Source organism: Haemaphysalis longicornis, unplaced genomic scaffold (assembly GCF_048455015.1).
Source record: "Haemaphysalis longicornis isolate Haplotype H1 unplaced genomic scaffold, Haemaphysalis longicornis Haplotype H1 scaffold_4, whole genome shotgun sequence".
Lineage (NCBI taxonomy): Eukaryota > Metazoa > Arthropoda > Arachnida > Ixodida > Ixodidae > Haemaphysalis > Haemaphysalis longicornis.
Window position 1 is genome coordinate 39,171,584 of NW_027526361.1, and position 16,913 is coordinate 39,188,496.

The 16,913-nt window shown below is 44.5% G+C and overlaps 1 protein-coding gene across 2 annotated transcripts in view; it reads left to right on the forward strand.

The window, feature by feature from the left end:
- LOC144178527 (uncharacterized) overlaps positions 1 to 16,519 on the forward strand; it is a 72,386-nt gene extending 55,867 nt beyond the window's left edge. For both annotated transcript variants that reach the window (XM_077706453.1, XM_077706454.1), the window contains exons 13-17: positions 3,573 to 3,699; positions 4,655 to 4,762; positions 5,937 to 6,035; positions 9,339 to 9,424; positions 12,951 to 16,519. In XM_077706453.1, the coding sequence (XP_077562579.1) occupies positions 3,573 to 3,699; positions 4,655 to 4,762; positions 5,937 to 6,035; positions 9,339 to 9,424; positions 12,951 to 13,080 (550 nt within the window). In that variant the 3' untranslated portion in view covers positions 13,081 to 16,519. The remainder of the gene's footprint in view (positions 1 to 3,572; positions 3,700 to 4,654; positions 4,763 to 5,936; positions 6,036 to 9,338; positions 9,425 to 12,950) is intronic.
- The last annotated feature ends 394 nt before the right edge of the window (positions 16,520 to 16,913 follow it).

The following is a 16,913-nucleotide window of genomic DNA, read 5'->3' on the forward strand; positions in this document are numbered from 1 at the left end:
CTACTGTTAACGGCTTGATATACTAGGGGTCACAACGGAAGAGGTGAGAGCCGGGTGGAAATGGGGGCGGGGGCTGTCCTTTCTGCTGTTTCAAATGAATTAGCTGAATTGACTGGGCAGCGCCCCTTAAGACAGAATAATGACCACATTAGATTGGGTGAAAAGTGAAACTGATGAGGCTAAAGCGTGTAAGATATCAAATGAAAGGTCCGGATTAACGGAATCAAGCGGGGTAAATAAAAAAATGCTTCCTGATTGTAGTCATCAGGCAGTCATAATGAGTCATAGATTGGGTTAAAATTCAAAATGACGCTTCGAGGGCATGTGGGGAATCAAATTCAAGGTCTCGATGTGGGGAATCATTCGGGAAGAAAATGAGTTATGGATATATCATGACGTAGTTACGGTAAGTCATAGATTCGGTTAAAATTCAAGTTCATGACGCTAGGGCATGTGGCATATCAAATTAAAGGTCTCGATGAGGGTAATCACGTGCTTCCTGATTATTATCATGACATAGTCAAAATGGGTCATAAATTAGGTTAAAATTCACAATGATGCTACTGGGTGTCCGGGGCATCAAATTGAAGGTTCCGATAAGGGAAATCACGTGGGACAAAAATGTGGTAGGGCTATATCATGAGATAGTCATGGTTAGTCATTGCTTGGTTTAATTTCAAATTGATTCCGCTAGGATTTGATGGGTATCAAATTAATGGTCTTGATGAGCGGAATCACGTGGGAGAAATACAAAAATGCTTCCTGGTTATAACCATTAGATTGTCATGGCGAGTCTTATATTGGGATAAAATTCGAAGTGACCCCAATAGGGCGTGTAGGCAGGGCCGTACCCAGAAATTTTTTTCGGGGAGGGTTATGAATTTTGGGAAGGGGGTAGTTTTGCTGAAAGCAACAGTAAGTATTGTTTACGTGCAGTCTGGAAAAGATTTCGGGAGGGGTTCGAACCCCCAAACCCCCCCTCTGGGTACGGCCCTGCGTGTAGGGTATCAAATTTACGGTCTTGACGAGGGGAATCACGTAATACAAATAAAAAAGGCTTCGTAGTTCGATCATGAGATAGTCATTATGAGTCATAGATTGGGTTAAATTCAAGGTGAGGCCGCTGAAGCATGTGGGGCGTCAAATTGAAGGTTCCAGTTAGGGGAATCACGTCGGACACCTAAATAATGCGTCCTGGTTACAGTCATGAGAGTCATGGTTATTTTGACTGGTATGAATTCCATATGACCCTGCTAGGGTGTGTGGGGTATCAAATTAAAAGTCTCGTCGAGGGGGATCACGTGGGACAAATATAAAAATGCTTTCTGGTTATAATTATGAGGATATAGCAAAAGGTATATAGCAAAATGTACACACTCACACTCTCACTCACACTCTCACTCACACTCGCTCTCACACACTCACTCCACTCACACTCGTACTCACACTCTCACTCAACTCACACTATCACTCTCACACTCTCACTCCCACCCTCACTCTCACTCACTCACACTCTTACTCTCACTCACACTCTCACTCATACTCACACTCTCACTCACACTCAACTCACACTCTCACTCACACTCTCACTCACACTCTCACTCCACTCACACTCTCACTATCAATCTCACTCACACTCTCACTCACACTTACTCTCACTCTCAGTCCACTCACACTCTCACTCACACTCTTACTCTCACTCTCAGTCCACTCACACTCATACTCACCCTCTCTCTCTCACTCTCAGACTCTCACTCCACTCCCACCCTCACTCACACTCAGTCTCACTCTCACACCCACACTCTCACTCTTACTCTCACTCTCACGCACTCACACTCTCACTCACACTCTCACACTCATCTTGCAGTCAACTCATGCTCACACTCACACTGACACTCTCACTCACACTCACATTCTCACTCACATTCACACTCACACTCTCACTCTCACACACACACTCTCACTCCACTCACACTCTCACTCACGCTCTCACTCCACTCACACTCTCACTCACACTGTCACTCACAGGCACACTCATACTCTCACTCACTCACACACTCACTCCACTCTCACTCACGCTCTCACTCTCACACTCTTACTCTCACTCACACTCTCACTCATAGGCACACTCATTCTCACTCATTCCAACTCACACTCTCACTCACTCACACTCAACTCACACTCTCACTCACACTCACATTCTCACACTCACTCACACTCACTCACACTTTCACTCTCACTTTCAGTCACACACTCTCACTCTCTCACATTCACACTCTCACCCTCACTCTCAGTCACACTCACAATCTCACTCTCACTCACACTCACACTCACTTACACTCTCACTCACACTCACGCTCTAACTCACACTTTCACTCTCACTCACACACTCACTCTCACTCTCACAATCTCACTCTCATTGTCTCAATCTCTGTGAGGCCATTTGAGTTCTGAATTCATTTTGAGTTCTCAGCCCAGTTTGAATTCTAAGTTCATTTTGAGTTTTGAGTACATTTTGAGTTTTGAGTACATTTTGAGTTTTGAGTCCATTTTGAGTTTGAGTACATTTTGAGTTTTGAGTACATTTTGAGTTTTGAGTCCATTTTGAGTTTGAGTACATTTTGAGTTTTGAGTGCATTTTGAGTTTTGAGTACATTTTGAGTTTTGAGTCCATATTGAGTTTGAGTACATTTTGAGTTTGAGTACATTTTGAGTTTTGATTACATTTTGAGTTTTGATTACATTTTGAGTTTTAGTACATTTTGAGTTCTGAGTACATTTTGAGTTCTGAGTCTGAGTGAGTTCTGAGTTTTGCGCTCAATGTGAGTTTGAGTTTGAGTGAGCGCAGATGTGCTGCTCAGCAGTGAGTCTGAGTTTGAGTGAGTGGTGATTCGAAAAAAAAATTGTGAGTGAGTTTGAGTGAGCCGCGCCAACTTTGCCGAGGTATGGCGTACACGCAAGTTTGCAGTCTTCTGGGATGGGTGGAGGGGACAACAGTGAGGGGGAAAGAAAGATTTCATTGATTGTGGGGTTTAACGCGCCGACGCAACGCAGGCGGTGAGGTCCACCGTAGTGGAAGGCTCCGGATTAACTTTCACCGGATTAACTTTCCGGGACCTTTAACATGTGTGAAAGCTCATACACACAGGTGTTTTTGCTTTTGCCTCCATCAGAAAAGCGGCCGCCGCAGCTGGGAATCGAACCCGCATCCTCATGTTCAGCAGCACAACGCCTTAGCCACTGAGCCACCACATTGGTTGGGGGGGGGGGGGGGGGGGGGGGGGGAGAGAGAGAGAGAGAGAGAGAGAGAGAAGAGAGGAGGGGGACCTTTAGTTTTCTTATGATTCCCCCTGAAAAGATTTGTTGCCATGTAGGACCACTGGCCACCTCAAACAGTCTCGACCTGATTTGTTGCCCCTCTGGTTGCAGGGTCCAGCTGTTCTCGTGGGTGCATGTTAGGCTAGTTCTTACTTTCGGGGAACTTGAGTCTTCTTTGGTGCCCTGTTGAACAGTGTGGGGGTGATGGGCCAGTCGGCTGAGGTGGAGGGGTGTTCCCGTTCTTCCGTGTGCAGCGCTGCGGAGGCGGGCCATGCCCACCTTCACCACCACATTCACCAGCACCACTACCACCACCCGCCTACGCCCCCACGGATCCACCACTTCCCACCACCGCTGGCCCTGGCACTGCCACCCACCGTGGTGAGTGGTCACTGCTCCTCCCACCAGAACGGATGCTGTTGGGGCTTCCTTCTTCTGCTATACTTGGTGACAATAAGAAACGGGCAATAGCTCAAGTAGTGGATCACTCCGCTGAAGCGGTGGACCCGGATGTCGAAGTGCACGGGCATTTTGAAAGGACATTGCACTTAATGTGTGACATTGTAGATTAAGTCCAAAAAAAATGTGGGAACGACTCGTCACATTCAAAGTACTCACAGTAGCGCACTCTTTGCGGCGCTCGTGGGTACAGCTTTACCCGAGTATAGGCGGTATTCATTCAAAAGTTTAGCGGTCAATTTCTTCGCTTGGCAACACTGGAAACAGCCACAGACATGGCCGATGCGCCACGGACACGGCGCTGCTTGGGCCACTGCGCCCGCACGCTGAAGAAAAAGACACCGGCGTGCGTCATCTGCTTCGCTCGAATCCAATTCTAAATGGCGGCATCAACAGAGATGTTCTAAACGGTGGCGTCAACAGAGATGTTATTAATCACACTCACATTCAACTCGGGGCAATACTTTGCGTTCGCTGAGGTAGATTTTGTAACCTAGTCATGTGTTTCACAGTCGTGCTTAGCATGGACAAGTACCGCCATCCCGCGGAGCCCGACGTAACGAGTGACGGCGCACTGGAGGAGAAGAGGGGTGCCTGATCTGCGGGCCGTGCGCACGTCGCCTAGCAACAGACGCTTGGCCACAGATATGGCGGCGCGCACTTGGTTGCCTGCATGCATTAAACGCCATTGAATACGGGCTATAGGCCATGTAACTGCATGAGTAGGCATAAGTCATTACGAAGCGAAGATCTCAACTCTTGAAGTCTGTAAATGTTATAATTTTGCCAATAGAAACGAAGGCATGTGCTTGTAGCTGCCCTTTTTGTAAAACCCGTGTGACCTCACTGTTCTTCCTTGTCACTCTCTTGTGTACAGACGGTCTCACAGAGGTTCCCAGAAACGTATGCCATCTCGGCTCTGTCCGACCTGCCTCACTATGTCTCCTGGCCCCACTACATGCCACTGCTGCCGCGGCATGTTCAGGTGAGCTAGTGCGTTTTGTGTTCATTGTATCCGCAGTGCGTTGTACACTGTTAGTTCAGCATAGAAAAATTTATTGTTCAGTCTTCAAGTAGGGAGAGCAGGTGCCTGCCCAGTTGTTTTTGATTCATAACACTTATGCATTTAAAGGGACCCTGCAACACTTACCAACGGCTACTCGGAATGCATTTTGGAGTAAAGTCTATTGTCTCAGCAATCTCCTTCCACAAGAATTATGAGAACCCGTTCACTTTTACCGAAACTGCATGCAATGAGAAATCGCGCATAATTGTTCTCTCTCAACTCGACCACGGACAACGCGACAAAAGCTGCGCGTTCTCTTCCGGAGAGGGGGGTGGCTCGAGGCGTTCTCTTCGTCGGCCTTCGATATACCACTGGCCGGGGAGTTTTCTCCTTTTTTCCGCAATGTGGAGGGGTCTATTTCCAGTCTGGTGCCACAAAAAACAGGCAAGGTTGCCTGCTCGCAAGTGTGTGCTCAGGCTGGTAGGGTGTTTTTGAAGCAATAAATGTTTGTTGTCGAGTGGTCTCGTTGAAAGGAGAGCATTGAGTTCGTCACTCAAACTCCGCACGCACTCAAAACACAAAGGAAACGCCAAAACTGTGCATACAGGTGCAGGCATAGAAGTGGTTGGTACACAGCGCCGACGACAGCAGATAATCACAGGAAATGCGAGAAATAAGCCGCGAAGTTCACCAGCGACAGCCGTTAGGACAGCCATGGCCCAAATGACGTCGTTTAGGCCATGCCAGGGGTGCATAATGAGGAGAATTGAAAAGAGCGTGGTTAGTTTTCCTGCGTCATTCACAGCGATTTGCGCGCTTATTGTAATAAGTTATCCATGTAGTAATAATAAAAACAAAACTTGGCAACACCATAATGACACTCTTTTGGCTTCATCATTTGACATGTGCCTTTATAGGGGCTTGTCGCATTGCCGTGACTTATGTGCATTACAACTGAGGTGCTTGAGGGAATTGTGAATAACATCTTTTGCAGCAATGAGAGGGACACTGAAGTGAAGCAATCCTGCAGATTTTATTGAAATTTAAAGAGGCACTCCAAAATATCACCTTTTAGTCCTTATTCCGGCTTGCATAGATAGAGCATGCAACATGTGAGGATTGTTCAGTTTGTGATTAGCCTTTGTCATTTTAGGAATCCATGCGTTTCTTCGAGCATCGTCGCTTGGTGGTGAACCGCGGAGCTTCCCAGAACACCATAGAGCGAAACACTTTCCCACACAAATACAAAAAGGTGAGTTTCTGACCGGCTGTTGCCGATTTGTTCAGTTGCATCTGTTGACAAAGAAGACGCAAAGGCTGAATAACTTTCATTTTAGTTCACTTTAACTGATGCCAAGGGTCTCATACTGTATGATGCCAAGGGTCTCGTACGCAGCTGTGTTTTGCAAAGTTCTTCAGGTTCCAATGACACGATGCCACCTGTCACTCACGTCGGCAACGGCAGATGTGCTACTTATCTGAGCATGTGCGAATTGCAAAAAAAAAAAAAAAGTGTGTGGCCTTAGGTTTAATGTACAAGGCTTTAAGGGGGGACGTGGCTTTCAAAATCAACTTTTTTATTTCTGAGTGGATTTTGATGAAAATTGGCACAGCAACTGGAAATGCTTCTGTGATAACACCATAAAAATTTCAAGATAATATTTTGATAACTTTTTTATTTATTAAATTTTCTTTCTGTTCCGCTTGTACCGAGCTTGAGCGACTTATAAAACACGATAGAAAACTTGTTCGAAGTGCTTTGCATTCCCAAATGAATGGGCGAGGTCGTGACAGTTTTAGAATTTTTTTTTTACAAAACAATATTTTTTAGTTTTCATTTTTTTAGAGGTTAATGTGCAACAGGCATGTCGACTGTGAACGACTATTTGAATAAAAAAGTCACAAAAAACAAATCTGGAAAACCAAAAGTGTCACGACCTGAACTGTTCATCAAAGAATGTAATGCAAGAAACGGAATCAAAATAGACCCAGTGGTCACGAAGAAATCCCTGGTACAAGCGACATAGGTGGCAAAAAAAACTGTTTTGAGAAAACGGCTTCCGAAGTTGCAACATAGGTTTCACTTATCAAAAGTCGCCACGGTTGCAGCCTTTCATGTCCTTTTGAACATGGGGCTTCTGGAAGGCCTTGCCTTGAAATTGGAGTGCCTTTTACAGCCTTTCTCTTTCCAGAAAACATCATTTTCAGCTCCTCCGTGAAGAGTACATACCCCCTTTGCAAACCAAACGGAGGGGAAGATGGGTTTCAATGGGCTTTCAATGCAAAGTAGGTTAGCTGGTTGGCTGTATCGCAGTGGACAACCTCCTTTTGCAGTGTTGTCACCATGGCAACAAGTTAAGCATTTTTTTTACTTAAATTTGAACATTTTTGGCTTTTTTTATGTTTTATCTTGCCTGGCACAGCAACTTAGTACTCATACATGCAGGTGTTCATTGCCAAAAGTTTGCATACCACAAGGATGAAAATGAGCTACTTTGAAGCTTGGTAGAGTATTCTGCATAACTCCCAACTTCAATGCAAGAGCATATTTTTTTACTACTTTTGACATTCAAGGCATCCAATTTTTCTCGCAGCACAGCCAAGTATGCCCTAAGCAATGGTATCAATAATTTCCCTAAAAAAATCACTGTTAAATGCTGCCACAGTAACGTACATTTTTAACGCACAGAGCATATTTTTATTCCTATATTACTAACTCAAACCTGTTTGCATGAAAATTACAAGTGCACAGGAAAAAAAAAAAACGTAGCGCAAGAAAGGCGATATGGCTCGCGCGCATCGCAGCGCACGCTTACCGCGACATATCGTACTTTGATTATCCCTGATATGGCTTGTCAGGTCGCTTTTAAGATTAAATCTAACGTCGCAGGCATTAATTACAACTACTGGCATTCAATCGTAACCGGTTGCCCAGTCATGTGATGCTCCAATGCGCGTCGGCTATGCCGTGCGCGCCGCAGCGTTTGACGCGTCGACCGTTTCTTTCTCAAGGCTAGCGAGCCCACAGTCAAAACACAGCAATAACTAAGCGTGTAAACATCGCAAATCCGACTAAAAGTTCACTTCACGAACCGCTATCGCAAGCGCGCACACCGCGTCACCCTCCAAGGTCTGGCGACGGTAGAGTCACGCGCACCACGAAGCGTTCGATGACCTCCGCCTTTCGAGCCACACAACTTCCCGTAATCTGGCTCGTTATCTCTGGCATTCCCATCGCGATAACGTGCGTGTTGAATACCACAGATTGAACAGAAACTCGGCCGAGCGAAGCGGCGAAAATGAACTCCATCCGCTCGCTACGCAGCTCAGGCGGCCGCCATCTTGCGTTGCGCCCGCGACATCCAATCAGGAGGGTCAATGTTCTGTGCCCCGACCGGAGGACCAATAGCGCTTCAGCATCTATTTCTAGTTTCGTTTGTGCGTCGTTTCTTTTCTGCCGTTTGTGCGTTTGTGAATAAACGAAGATACAAGAGACGAGCGGAACCGGAAAGACGATCGCTCGGCCGATCTAACCATATCAAAATGGCCGCGCCCGGTGGCACCGTTGCGGAGATAGAGCGCTCCGAAAATTGCCGTTTTTTCGCCCTTTTGCGCTGATAGTTCGTCACCGCGCCTGACAAAAGTATTTTTTTATGCCACTTTGCGACGCTTTTCAGCGTAAAAACTTTGCAGGCGCACAGAATAGGAAACATAGAAGCCGAATATGCGGGTTTCAAAAAAACGATGTTTTGGTCATTTTTCCGAAGTTGAAAGCCGCGTCCCCCCTTAACAAGGCTTTGGTTTAAAGTACAGCAAAACCTCGTTACAAGAGACACTCACGGGACCCAAAAAGCGTGTCTCTTGTAACCAAGGTCTCTTGTATGCAATGTTGCTGACATAGTAAACATAGGAAGCCCAACCAAGCCGTTTCCATTTAAAGGTCTCTTATAACCAAGTGTCTCTTGTAACGGTATCTCTTGTAACTGTAATGGTACCCTATGACTGAAAAGTTCAAACGTGGAGAAGAATTTTTATGTTTGCAGTTTCTTCTGGAACTTTTATTTAGTCTTGAAGTAAAAATTTCACTGTTTTGTTCAATCTTTGAATTTTTTGAAGTACTATTTGGCATCGGACAGTTTGATTACATTTGAGTTGAGATTTCATTCTTTGCACACCTTTACTAATTGATTTTGTCATGGAAAGACATGCTGCTACTGCGGCAACTACCGTATTTGTTCGATTATAAGACGGTCACGATTATAAGGCGAGGGTGCAGTTTGGAGAGTAAAAATAATCGCCATGCACGTGCACGCACTCACACACACACTGAGCTTCAAATATAAGGCGGGGTATGGCTTTGAGACTACGGAATTGATAATCAAACCTCACCTTATATTCGAATAAATACAGTACCTGCTTTATTTTTGGCCACCGTGTTGCTCTTGCAAGCTTGTTTGTCGGTGTTTACATTTTTCTTTTTTTTCCCCACCCTACCTGTACGAGTTGTGGGTTTGTGGTTGGTTCCATCAAACCTGCATGCATTTCTTTTATTCAGATTACCCGGAGTGGATGTGACAGCGAGGACAATGTGGAAAAGTGCACCATCTGCCTGAGCGAGTTTGAAGATAATGAGGAAGTGAGGTGAGATGAAACTGGCATTGTGGGAAACCTTCAGTGGCTCTTGTGAATTGTCCTGTGCTCTTGGGAACCAGTGTTGGCCATTTTTTAGTGGGTCTCCTGTGGGGACAGAGGCATGTGCAGCTTACGTCTGATGTAAGGTTTCGGTTTGAATTCTTAGGGTTGTGAAGGCTGCACGTATGACTTGAGTAGTCTTCAAAAACATCAAAGTGTAGTACAAGAAGAATAATCCCTAGTCTGAATTCCCCCCAATACAGCAGGCTTTACAGTCCATGTGTGGGCTTAGAGGTTTAGGGGGCAGACTGGTCTTATAGTTGTTTTTTTATTTACTAACCAATTTTAATGAAACTGCGCAGCATTATGGAGTTTTTTTGTGCTGATTTCAAATCTGCAATTAGATTTTTTGAAAGTTGTGAGTACTTTTTGAGATAATTAATGATTAATTGCCATTACTTTGGGTCCGAATTCCAAAATAACCACTCCATACAGAAAGGTGATTACCCCGTGGCTAGGCAGACAAATGACTAAAGAATACAACATTGGAAGCATTTTTTTTATTGAATTATTTTTGGTCATTTTACAACACACAGAACTTCACTCCTCCTGCGCTCTGCCAGAAATGGCTGAGAGGTGGTGTCAATTGAACACAATAATTTTTCAAGACCTCCATTTGAAAAGTTTGTTTCCAGCATTGTATTCTCCACACATTTCGGTATCAGAAGCAAAAAGAATTACAGTTGTACCTGCTCTGGATACTGAGATATCTGAGGGTGAAATGCTAGCTTTGCGTTGCAAGAAAAGTGCCGTTTCACCATCAAATTCTGCATGAACTGAGCTGTAGAGTGCACTTTAAAATGCCATTTGCAATAAAATATGGTCCCTTATGATGAGGGAATTTTCAGGCTGATAGAAAAATGGCTGTGGATGCTGCAAATGACATTTTCCAGAAAGTGATTTTTTGACCGTTTTTCGGCCTCCAAGACCCATCTGCCCCCTTAAAGCCTCATTTAAAAGTTTGCTTAGTTCAGCAAGGCTTGAACACATACCTAATTAAGGGGGGACGCGGCTTTCAACTTCGGAAAAATGACCAAAACATCGTTTTTTTGAAACCCACATATTCAGCTTCTATGTTTCCTATTCTGTGCGTCTGCAAAGTTTTTACGCTGAAAAGCGTCGCAAAGTGGCATAAAAAAATACTTTTGTCAGGCGCGGTGACAAACTATCAGCGCAAAAGGCCGAAAAAACGGCAATTTTCGGAGCTCTCTATCTCCGCAACGGTGCCACCGGGCGCGGCCATTTTGATATGGTTAGATCGGCCGAGCGATCGTCTTTCCGGTTCCGCTCGTCTCTTTTATCTTCGTTCATTCACAAACGCACAAACGGCAGAAAAGAAACGACGCACAAACGAAGCTAGAAATAGATGCTGAAGTGCTATTGGTCCTCCGGTCGGGGCGCAGAACAGCGACCCTCCTGATTGGATGTCGCGGGCGCAACGCAAGATGGCGGCCGCCTGAGCTGCGTAGCGAGCGGATTGAGTTCATTTTCGCCGCTTCGCTCGGCCGAGTTTCTGTTCAATCTGTGGTATTCAACACGGACGTTATCGCGATGGGAATGCCAGAGATAACGAGCCAGATTACGGGAAGTTGTGTGGCTCGAAAGGCGGAGGTCATCGAACGCTTCGTGGTGCGCGTGACTCAACCGTCGCTAGACCCCGGAGGGTGACGCGGTGTGCGCGCTTGCGATAGCGGTTCGTGAAGTTAACTTTTAGTCGGATTTGCGATGTTTACACGCTTAGTTATTGCTGTGTTTTGACTGTGGGCTCGCTAGCCTTGAGAAAGAAACGGTCGACGCGTCAAACGCTGCGGCGTGCACGGCATAGCCGACGCGCATTGGAGCATCACATGACTGGGCAACCGGTTACGATTGAACGCCAGTAGTTGTAATTAATGCCTGCTACGTTAGTTTTATTTTAAAAGCGACCTGACCAGCCATATCAGGTATAATCAAAGCTCGATATGTCGCGGTAAGCGTGCGCTGCGATGCGCGCGAGCCATATCGCCTTTCTTGCGCAACGTTTCCCGTGCACTTGTAATTTTCATGCAAACATGTTTGAGTTAGTAATATAGGAATAAAAATATGCTCTCTGCGTTAAAAATGTACGTTACTGTGGCAGCATTTAACAGTGATTTTTTTAGGGAAATTATTGATACCATTGCTCAGGGCATACTGGATGTGCTGCGAGAAATATTGGATGCCTTGAATGTCAAAAGTAATAAAAAAAATATGCTCTTGCATTGAAGTTGGGAGTTATGCAGAATACTCTACCAAGCTTCAAAGTAGCTCATTTTCAACCTTGTGGTATGTAAACTTTTGGCAATGAACACCTGCACTATGAGTACTAAGTTGCTGTGCCAGGCAAGATAAAACATAAAAAAAAGCCAAAAATGTTCAAATTTAAGTTAAAAAAATGCTTAACTTGTTGCCATGGTGACAACACTGCAAAAGGAGGTTGTCCAGTGCGATACAGCCAACCAACTAACCTACTTTGCATTGAAAGCCCATTGAAACCCATGTCCCCTCCGTTTGGTTTGCAAAGGGGGGTATGTACTCTTCACGGAGGAGCTGAAAATGATGTTTTCTGGAAAGAGAAAGGCTGAAAAGGCACTCCAATTTCAAGGCAAGGCCTTCCAGAAGCCTCATGTTCAAAAGGACATGAAAGGCTACAACCGTGACGAATTATGATATGTGAAACCTATGTTGCAACTTCGGAAGCCGTTTTCTCAAAACAGTTTTTTTTGCCACCTGTGTCGCTTGTCCCAGGGATTTCTTCGTGACCGCTGGGTCTATTTTGATTCCCTTTCTTGCATTACATTCCTTGATGAACTGTTCAGGTCGTGACACTTTTAGTTTTCCAGATTTGTTTTTTGTGATTTTTTTATTCAAATAATCGTTCACAGTTGACATGCCTGTTGCACATTAACCTCTAAAAAAATGAAAACTAAAAAACATTGTGTTGTAAAAAAAAAATTCTAAAACTGTCACGACCTCGTCCATTCATTTGGGAATGCAAAGCACTTCGAACAAGTTTTCTATCGTGTTTTATAAGCCGCTCAATCTCGGTACAAGCGAAACAGAAAGAAAATTTCATACATAAAAAAGTTATCAAAATATTAACTTCAAATTTTTATGGTGTTATCACAGAAGCATTTCCAGTTGCTGTGCCAATTTTCATCAAAATCCACAAAGAAATAAAAAAGTTGATTTCGAAAGCCACGTCCCCCCTTAAGTGAAATTAAATTGGTTAAGTCCCAAATTAAGACCTAATAAATTAAGTCCTAACCACTTTGGGTGGGGAGGGTTGTTGCTACAACAAATCATTCATACAACCTAGTTATTGGCTATTGGTGCGCCTAAGTGGTCAATGAGAACTTGCTTGTCTTCTAGTTGATACACTGTTAATTATAGCAGTTATAATTTTACAACCCAAGTTGTGGCGGCTAATCCCCCCCCACCCCTGCTCCTTCTCCAGACGCCTCCCATGCATGCACCTCTTCCATGTGGTGTGTGTGGACCAGTGGCTGACCACCAACAAGCGCTGCCCCATCTGCCGGGTGGACATAGAGGAGCACCTCAAGGACTTTGGCCTGGCCACCTCATGATGCCTCTTCTTCCACCTCTCTTCTTCTGCCAGCCCTGTCTACTGCCGTGCCGCACGACCGCAGGACGAGAGTGGCCTTGCACCCCCCCCCCCCCCCCCCCTCCCCCTTCTTCCTCTCCTTACTTCCTCCCTCCTTTTTTTTTTACTGCTCCTTCACTAAAGAGGGTTCTTTTTTTCCTTTTGCTGTGGCCCCGTGGTTTTCCCTTTTTCCCCTCCTTTCCTTGGTTTCCTCTTTGCCTTCCTCTTTACCTTAGCAACATGCTTTGCTCACAATGCTAGTCGGTTCTTCCAAAAGAGAAGCTCTCTAGTTTCTGCTTATAAGAGGGAACATTTTGGGTGATGTTTCGGTCTGGAACTAGCGGAAAAACTGTGTTTGTGCCTCTTCTTTTTGTTTGTTTGCCGTTTCTGGTTTGCTGTGGTGAGTAACAAACACGATAGGCACATGTTATGCGGAAGAGTTAGGGAGTGTTCAGTGTTAAACACTCGCGCAGGGAGTAAATTAAGAAGTCGGCACACCCGCTACTCGTTCCGGTAGTTTTTCTTCTTCTTCTTTTAAATTTTTGTTAGTCCGCCGTCACACGGAAGGTTGAGATGAAGCATTTGAAAGAAGTAGGACGACGAGTCAAGGGCAGCACGCCTTTGCTGATTGTTTGAAAAAACGAGATGATTGTTGGTGTGTTCTTGTACGAAGTGGTTGCAGTTTCCGGTGGGTGAATTCTATCTTTCCACCATCGCTTGTTGCGCTAGTTTTGTGTGTTTTGTTGTTGAAGTTTCGTTGCATCTTCGGCGAGCTGACGTGGCATGTCGTACAGCCGTCGTAGTTCGTCGCCGTAGTTCTATTTTTCCAAAACAGGTGCGCGACTCAGGGGGAATTTGAAGATTGCTTTTGGCTGGTTTGTTATGTCTGTTCTCAATTGCATTCTGCAGCATCGCTGTCACCATGTGGCCAATGAGGCCTATGAATGCAGTGACGTTTAGTATTGCAGTCAGTTGTGCGGTCACGTGTAGATGTCTGTGCTACAGTCATTTCTTCTCTTCCTTTTTGGGCAAGCCAGCTCCGTGTTTGGGATCTACTAGGATTGGTTTCGTTTGTAGAACCCATCCCCTCTCCTCCCCCTCCTCCTCTTTTTTTTTTTTTTTTTTTCTCCCTTCAGTTACAAAGCTGTCTGTTTGTTGCAGCATGTCACCTTTGTACAGTTCAATGTTAGCGTGACCGAGGTGACAGGGCCAACTTTTGGCTGCAGAAATAGTTCAAATCCGACATATGCAACTAGCTGGTGCAAGCATCGACCGGCGGTCGTAATTTTAATGTTCTCCTTCGACGCGAGGAAGCAGAAACAAGATACTTGCATTGATTCGTCGGTTTTGAGGAGTCAGGCCTATTTTTGTGGAAGTGACCCCCGCCTGTACTTTGCAAGCAGCAAGCTTCACAATTATTTTCCTCCTCGTATGTATTATCAAGCTGTTCTTTGTGATATTTTTTTTCTCTTGTTGCATTTGAAGTGTTGTGTGTTTGTCTGACCAGTGACTGAATGAGCAAAGATGTTTGTGCGTTTGTTTTCTAATAAATGAGTGTGCTAAGAAATGCCTATTGACGCTATTTTATGGACTTTCGCTTCTGAATTGAATGACAACTTCATTTCTTTCTTTTTTTTTTTTTTTTTCCTAGGCTAAGAAACCATTCTTATGTGTGTGCTAACTTGTTTTACTCTGTCAACAACACAAATGTTTCCAGAGTGAGTTTGCAGTGTTCAAATTTGCCTTTGCAAATTTTCTTGTTGAGTTGGAAGGAGGGTATATGTATGGGTGTACTGCCTAAGCCACAAGGGTCGTACTGCAATGTATACAGTTTCGTAAACTAATGATAGTGTAACGGTTCAAATTGACAAAACAGGCATGAAGTTTTTGGTAAAGGCAAAAAAATGTTGCAAGATATGTCACAAGGACCATTGGTTTCGTTTTACTATATTCTTCTAGTACTATGATGGTGAATTTCTAGTTTCAGTACATTCGGGTAGTATCTCACTGCCAGAATAAACTGCGTGCAATATAAAATCTGGCTATAGTGTTGCATGTGTGAGGTTAGAAATGTCAAGGGGAAAAGAACAAAGGTAAAATCATTTAGGAGTAATTATGTATAGTATCCTTGGTTTAACCATGGCGAAAAGGCAGTGGCCGTTTGGTCTCAAGGTAATTTGACGTCCAGGGGGAACTCTTGCTAAGGTACGGTCAGTAAATTTGTGTTATTGCACTGAGATCACACGAGCTGATGTGTACGTTTAGGTTAACCACAGAGTTTCTACGGTTTATATTGGGAACATTGTGGTGGGAAGGAAGGAATAAGATCTTTTTACACTGCAGTCAGGGCTGAAGGTGTTCATATAAACATCTTCTAAAGAGTTGAGTATACTGCGGTATAAATTCTTTTAAGAAAATGTTCTTTTCTAGAAATTTCTGCGAGAGAGCCATTGATCTCTTTTTAAATTTCAATGGGCACATGGGCTCTGCGTCATGGTGAAAATTCTTTAGGCAATTTGAGATCTCATGCATAGTTTCTTTTAAGGTGACTTTTCCTTTGTCGTTTTGTTGTTAAACAGCTCACTTGTTGAGCAGCCCTTTCTCAACTTTGTTCCTTTTCTTTTGCCATCAAAACAATTTATCTTGCATGGACAGTGCCGAACATGTTTCGTCATGAGTTACAACTGCATGTTCCGGTGTTCTTGCGTTCATGGGTTCTGTATAGCAGTGCGCCAAGCTATCATAGACTGGCAGGACTCGAATAATCCTGCTTTGGTTTTGTTGATTGAAACTGTTACCAAGAGGTAACAAATGAAGAGTGGCTTGGAGGCCGCATGCTTGTAATACTGCATGGGTTAAACTGTGTCACTTACACCTCCATCTCATTTCTGAAAAACCAATGTGCAACCTTTGCTACAAGTTCTGATCACCTACCATGCCTGCACTTTCTGCCTTTTTTTCCCCCTGACCTCTACATGCTCAAGTGTGAAGCTTCTTATTCTTGTATAAAATGGGCACATCCTTGAAATAACTTTTTGCGAGTCCAGTTTCGATGTATGTACATATGCGAGAGCGCCTAGAGATTAACGTTGATGAAAGCTTGGCTGTCTGAGGAGCAACTGCGAGTTTTAAGATGCAATTCTAGGCTTGTACAATTGATGTGCTTACACAGGTAGGCCGTTTTTTTTTTTTTTTCGTGGTAGTTCCTGTGCTACCAGAAGCGATGTGAGCTTGTTGATCAAGTTCCTTCTTTTTGTTCCCGCTGATTTTGTTGGCCGTAGCCTTATGAGTGCATTGAATGCTACCCTCTGGTTCCATATTTAAAAGACTACACTACTCGCAAGACACCCACTTGCCCACATTTGAATTGCACTATACATGGAAGCAGCGCCTATAGTTTTAAAATAAAAGTTGTAAGTCAATGTTGTTTTCATGTGTCTACAGTGCATCTGCAACTTCCAGCCAAATGTGGTTCTACGTCCAGATGGTCAATGTAAGCATGCATCTTTCGGCATTTGTGAGGAACGCGTGTGCTGTCAACGGCAGCAGGTTTAAAAGATAAGTGCCACATTATGGTACTACAGTAAAACCCGGCTATAACGAACCCGGATAGAGCGAATTATGCTATATATCGAACAAAAATATTTCAGTTAGGGAAATACATGGGAAACATATTCCTTATAACGAAGTTCACATCCGATATATCGAACTCTGGGCGCCTAGAATGGCCGCCGAATGCATGATCTCGGAGCGGCGATTGAGATGTGGATTGGCCGCGACCACGAAGCAAGATCCGCGGCTGAGACATTGCGCCTC